The sequence below is a fragment of the Salvelinus sp. IW2-2015 genome, linkage group LG23 (genome assembly GCF_002910315.2).
Source record: "Salvelinus sp. IW2-2015 linkage group LG23, ASM291031v2, whole genome shotgun sequence".
Lineage (NCBI taxonomy): Eukaryota > Metazoa > Chordata > Actinopteri > Salmoniformes > Salmonidae > Salvelinus > Salvelinus sp. IW2-2015.
Genome location: NC_036863.1, coordinates 34,615,268 through 34,621,267, shown reverse-complemented (window position 1 = coordinate 34,621,267; position 6,000 = coordinate 34,615,268). Strand labels below are relative to the sequence as shown.

Sequence of the window (6,000 nt, the reverse complement as noted above, 5' to 3'; positions counted from 1 at the left end):
CACACACACACACACACACACACACACACACACACACACACACACACACACACACACACACACACACACACACGTAACCCACACACGTAACCCACACACGTAACCCACACACGGGGCACTTAGCATTGAGAGGTGTACATGCAGATAAACAAAATCAGTCTGATAGCTTTAACCATGATATCTTGGCCCTGAGTCACACTTCACAGTGAGCGATCCCCCTGCAATTCAGACACATCCTCTTCACTGGAGGGTGAGTCACCTCAACCACATGATTAGATACACTATCCTACGGCTACAGTACAGTCAGTACGTGAAGGACAAGTGGGAACATGGGACTGTATTTATGCCTCTCTTCTCGTCACAAAGCATAGTGACTCAGCAGCACTATCTGCCCTTGCTGTGTGTCGGTTGTCTATGTCTGGTCTAAGAGGGTGGAACAGGGAGGGGCTTATGACCTCTTTAGGAGCTGTCTGTCACCTGATTCACATTATGTCAGAACATCACTTCATAGCTCTTTACTGACCTCCCTCTGCAAGATTTGATTTTAAAAGATTGGTTTATGGATGTGAGGCCACCTAACTTATACACTAAGTCCATTAGCTGTTTGTATATGGGAATAGCTTGGCCTTGAGTGCTGCGAGAAACAGAGTACATAGGGAGAGAACTGTGTTTGTGTACAGGCATCTCTGAATCATAGGGGCTTCAAGTTCAGTACACACATGGGTAAATAACTGTGCATTCAGCACTCAAATACATGTTTACAGCAGAATACAGCCATACATACCTGTAGGAGTGAAAGTGAATGATGGAACTGCAGGAACAAACCCAGGGCCAAACAGGGAGGGAAGGAGAGAAGAAAGAGATGGCAGAGAAAGTGAGAAGAAGGGTCATTTATTGATAGCAAAATATACATTTCGTAAGCCTGTGGAGAAAAAAAAACTAAAACCGGCAGACATATTGGCGCGCACACGCACACTCAAACGCACGCGTACGCACACACACACGCATCAATCACCACCGCGGTGGTCTCAGGAACAAGTGGCCTTGTGGGTAATGGAGGTCACATGGGGCAGAGCGAGGGCGATAACAGTGATAGAACACATGTCATAATACCTGGCTGACAGGCCTGTCCCTACTCTAACTGTGTCTCACCAGGGAGAGGGACGGCGGGCGGTGGCCTGGAAATGAGCCTTAAATGTCACCGTTTGAATGTCAGCGTAATCTGGGATGTGCCAGCTAGGCGTCTAATCGTCACTACCCTTTGAGGTCTTTGAGTCAGGGGAGAAGATTAGACCAACCCCCTTTTATGGGTGAGATGTGGTTATCAGGCTCCCTACTTTGAGGATAAAAGCAGCTGACACGAGGCAAGTCACACTATGGGCTACTGGAGAAAAACACACCTTAATGTGACTGAAGTGAATAAATGCAATGGTGACACAGAGGACTGTGTCTAACCTGTGTGTCAGTGAGCGCAGGTTACCAGCGTTCAGCTAAACGACCACAACACCAACCTAATGTCCTCCCTCTGTCTACCCCTCCTGATCACTCTCACTGTCCAATCTCTCCACAACAACATATTAGCTGGGTGTGATCCACCATTGATACTCTACTGACTGCAGTATAATACTGTAAACACCTTCAAAGACACGGACATCAAAGTTCTCAGTCACACACACAGTCACCCACACACACACAGTCCCCACACACACACACACACACACACACACACACACACACACACACAACACACACACACACACACACACACACACCACACACACACACACACACACACACACACACACACACACACAACAGTCACCACACACACACAACACACACACACACACAACACACACACACCACACACACACAACACCACACCCAACCGTCACCCCATACACACACACGCAGTAACCCATACACACACAAACACCCCGATATATACACCTAAACCCACATCCACTACAGACCTTTGCGTATGCCGGCGTAGCTGCTGCTGAGGCCGCTCCTCTTTTTACGGTGACGGTACAGCCACACACTGAACACCATGAGGACCACCCAGCAGGTGGCGCCGATGCCCGCGATGAACGCCGGCTGCTTGACCACGTCTGAGATCTGAGACAGCGTGTCCTGGTCCTCAGGACTGTCCATCATCTGACCCGTAGAGTCTGGAGAAGAGGGGGAGGACGAGGAGGAGATTGAGACATAGAACATGTACATAGCATATTCTATCATAGAACATTGGCAGGGAAAGAAAGTGAGGCGGACCCTGATGGACAAACATCAGTCCTTCAAAACATTCAAGTTCAACTGAAGGCCAGGAGTCGGAGATGGAAAACAACATTACATAGATAAGATAGGAGAGACAGGAGAGACAGCTGGAGAAAGGAGTTCTCCAAATACATCTGGGCACATAATCTGTCATGAAGAATGTTCTCATTCTCTGTTCCTCTTTAGAGTGCTAGGCCAAGAGGTGAACTGGACGCCAAGGTTTGAGACTTGACTCAAGGTGACATTATCCTCGTGAATTGGCTCTATGAAGTTACTATAAACGCTTGATATGGACCATGCGAAAAATCTGGAATGTGCTAAGAAGATGGAGGTGGAAAATCGAGTTGAAAATGCCTGTGGTGTGTGTGCTTTTTGTCACGAATGGTGAAACTGAGGCTAAGGCAGGACACAGCTAAATGGTCATTATTTTGATGATGATGATACCTGAGTAAAGGCATTGTGAGCTGACTCAGGGACATGTTCATGTCGGGACTCGAGATAGACACCCTGTACTGTGTACATTGGTCATGGTGAGACACAGTATGCAAATCACACAGACCATCTATCCGATGGCTACGAATGAAAAGAGCTTAGACAGGCTGAACCGGGGTTGACCTGGACAGTGGATTAACAGTGAACTCACCTCTCCGCTTCCTGGTTCTGAGATCAAATGTATTTTTAGAAACTCAGGGGAGGCTGTCAGGTGTTAACTACAGTTGACCAGCTCACCAAGTTGAAAGAAGGTGACATCGCTCTTGACACCAGGGCCGGCGCCGTTGCTCGCGGCGACCTCCACGCTGTAGCGTATCCCTGGCGCAAGGCTGGGGATCAGCACGGAGAAGGTGGAGCCATCTACTGTCCGGTTGACGTGGTAGCGGCTCTCGTTGCCCAGGCACCAGATCTGGAGAGGACAGTGTAAAATAAAGGGGAGGGGGATAGTAAGACAGGGACTTGGTTCTTTCAGTAAATGCCAAAATACCTGTTATAAGACATTTCAACATTAGTCCAGTAGATGGCAACGCCTCCTTAATACTTAGTCCACCTCTGCTGGAGAAACTAAAAACACACGCACCCAAGGAAGTTTGAGGGGGAAAGTGTGAGGCTTGAGGTTCTGCTCTATACCTCTCTGTTTGTTCCCCTATCTCACCCTCCCTCCATCTTACCTTGTACTCCTGTACCATTCCGTTCTGTTCCTCTTCGGAAGGTGGTTGCCAGGCGACCAGGATGGCGGTCCCATTGGCATCGCTCTTCGTCACGGTAACGCCCCGGGGGGCTCCACTGGGGGCTGAGACAGGAACACACCGTCAGACAGACGCACAGACATCATGATGACATCAAAGACATTCACTCTCATTTGAGCTCTGCTCAGAGTCTGCCATGTCTCTCACTGAACATGAAAGAACACTTAGTGACAATTCAGATCAGAGGCATCAGCCCGCCACATATGCAGTAGTTCTAGAGTATTCTGAAAACATACAGTAAGCTCTAAACAACAGGAAGGAACTGAACAGAATGATCGTAACCAGCTAATGAACATTATGTGGAATGAATCAAGGTTAATATCTTTAAAGAATAAATAATAATTGAAGGTTATGGAACTAGAGTGAATCATTTCTATTCATGTTGTGATAATTGTTAGCATTTGTAAGGTGAGCAGATTTTAGAAAATGTGCAACACAACGTTTTCTCTGACGAGCCGGGACACTGGATGTACCACATCCTATCCCTCTACACCCTCTTGCATTTATCTGCCCACGGGTATGAAACCCACATGAAGCCACAGGTCGACGTGGCAAGTTGCTCATCAATATAATACAGGAATTGTCTGAGCTGATGCTGTGTTGAATGACACGTTGCTGGAGCTCTAGTAATACTTGGGGGCTTTGTGTGCTGTGCTGCAGTGATGGTGCTAGTCACCTGATGAGAGCAATTCAACTGAATCAGTAGTGCATTGGCCTCGGGAGCTTATGCACCTTCTGGTTAAAGATAATGAAAGCAGGCATGTCTGTTGTCTCGGGCTGGCTGGCGCTGTACTTATGAACTCAGATAACAATTAAGAAAACAATTTGTCTCCACAGCTGCTGCTACGCACTCATCTATACAGAGTACACACACTGGAAGAGCTAGAGTACACGCATATAAGCTTTAAACAATGTGAAACTCCCAAACCTCACCAATGATGATTACTCCAACCATACAGTAACATCCACACATCTCTGGAACAATTAGCAAGCACAGTATGGTGTAAGGGATGTGTTATGTTTTCTCAAAATTCTCATTCATTTATTTATACATGTAAAATGTCAATTTGTCTTTGTTTTAACTTGCCTAGACGAATAAAACTCTCACAAAACAACCTACTCCAACCTAACACTAGAACTGCTGTATGAAACCTTTCATCTCCATCCACACTTCCAATCACAACCCTCTGTAACAGCAGCCCTTGATCCCTGACCCCTGGCTCCAGCCTCTTACCTTCCTCCAGCGTCCTGGCCACCTTAACCTCGCTGTCCGCTCCCTGAAATTCATCAAAGAAGGGACGCACTTTGAACTCGTAGGTGACCCCTTTCTTCAGCTGAGGCACCACAGCACCGTCCTCTCCAGGGGTCCGCACCTCGAACACGCCCCACTGCCCACCTGGCTGGCCCAGATCAGCAGACGCCCTGTACATCACCTTATAGCCCTGTATGTACGGAGACTCCTGCTCCACCTAGTGGCAGAGAAGGGAAACAGATGTTAGGGTCCTGAGGAATATTTTTCTCCACTCATAAAAGGAGTAATAAAGGCCCAGTTCATTCAGTTTGTGTAGCACCCATACTTCCCACACTAGAAAGAGAAACCCTACTGTAAATGAGTCTATTAAATAGCTATAAAATGTTGGTTGCCATGGGCATTGATTTTTTATATTGTACTTCCAACCAAAACTATTTAATTGTAAGCCTCTGGGATCTATGAAGCCAGTGTCAAAGAGCCATTATACCAGCAGAACATACTGTAGAACAGAGGTCTGAGGTATTGGGCCAGTGTGTCACATGTAGAAAAACACTACATTCAAAAGTAATATACATTATGAACCATAACTCTCCTGCTGTGTGTGTTGGGCTGGTAACCATATCCAGGGAACATCCTCCAGGAGAGGTCTTCAGCCCTGTGCTATGTTGTCTACGGGGAGAGCTTAGGTTCTACCCCCTCTCATCTCCCAGATCTTAGAGAAACCACAGCATGAGGTCATCACTAGCCGCCAGTTTCCTGAGAGCCTGGGACTGGTTAGGACACTGCCAGGAGGACACCGCTAACCAGCTCTCGCAGAAACATGGGCCTCAGAGTTAGGTATCGTAGATACAGCTAAGGAACCTAGCACTACATAAGCACTTTACGGGCCCATGACCTGTTATTTGGCAAAGGCCCATAACAAAGTGTTATCACCTGTTTTAAAGTATCATGTTCATTTGTACTGTACAGTGGCCCTATTAATAATTTTTGTCCAAGTCTGCTGAAAGTCAAAGACTCTCCTGCCAACTTCCAATGATGCTGGCCATGGGGATGCCTTCTCCCTTCCTGGCTGCCTGGCTTTGGCCCTGCTCAACTAAACTATTTACACCCTGGCTCTGTTTAGGACCGCACCCCTGACATGTGCACAAGTCGGATCATACATCACTGATGGAACTAACACCTTCATGGGGGAAAGACGGAGAAACATCTCACAACGTATAAACGTCCTCTTTC

At 47.2% G+C, this 6,000-nt stretch overlaps 1 protein-coding gene across 2 annotated transcripts in view; it reads right to left on the bottom strand.

The window, feature by feature from the left end:
* robo1 (roundabout, axon guidance receptor, homolog 1 (Drosophila)) overlaps nt 1–6,000 on the bottom strand; it is a 225,300-nt gene that overhangs the window by 10,093 nt on the left and 209,207 nt on the right. For both annotated transcript variants that reach the window (XM_070434580.1, XM_070434581.1), the window contains 5 exons: nt 4,750–4,984; nt 3,438–3,559; nt 3,004–3,175; nt 1,974–2,171; nt 785–811 (listed from right to left, as the gene is read on the bottom strand). In XM_070434580.1, coding sequence (XP_070290681.1) covers nt 785–811; nt 1,974–2,171; nt 3,004–3,175; nt 3,438–3,559; nt 4,750–4,984 — 754 coding nt within the window. The remainder of the gene's footprint in view (nt 1–784; nt 812–1,973; nt 2,172–3,003; nt 3,176–3,437; nt 3,560–4,749; nt 4,985–6,000) is intronic.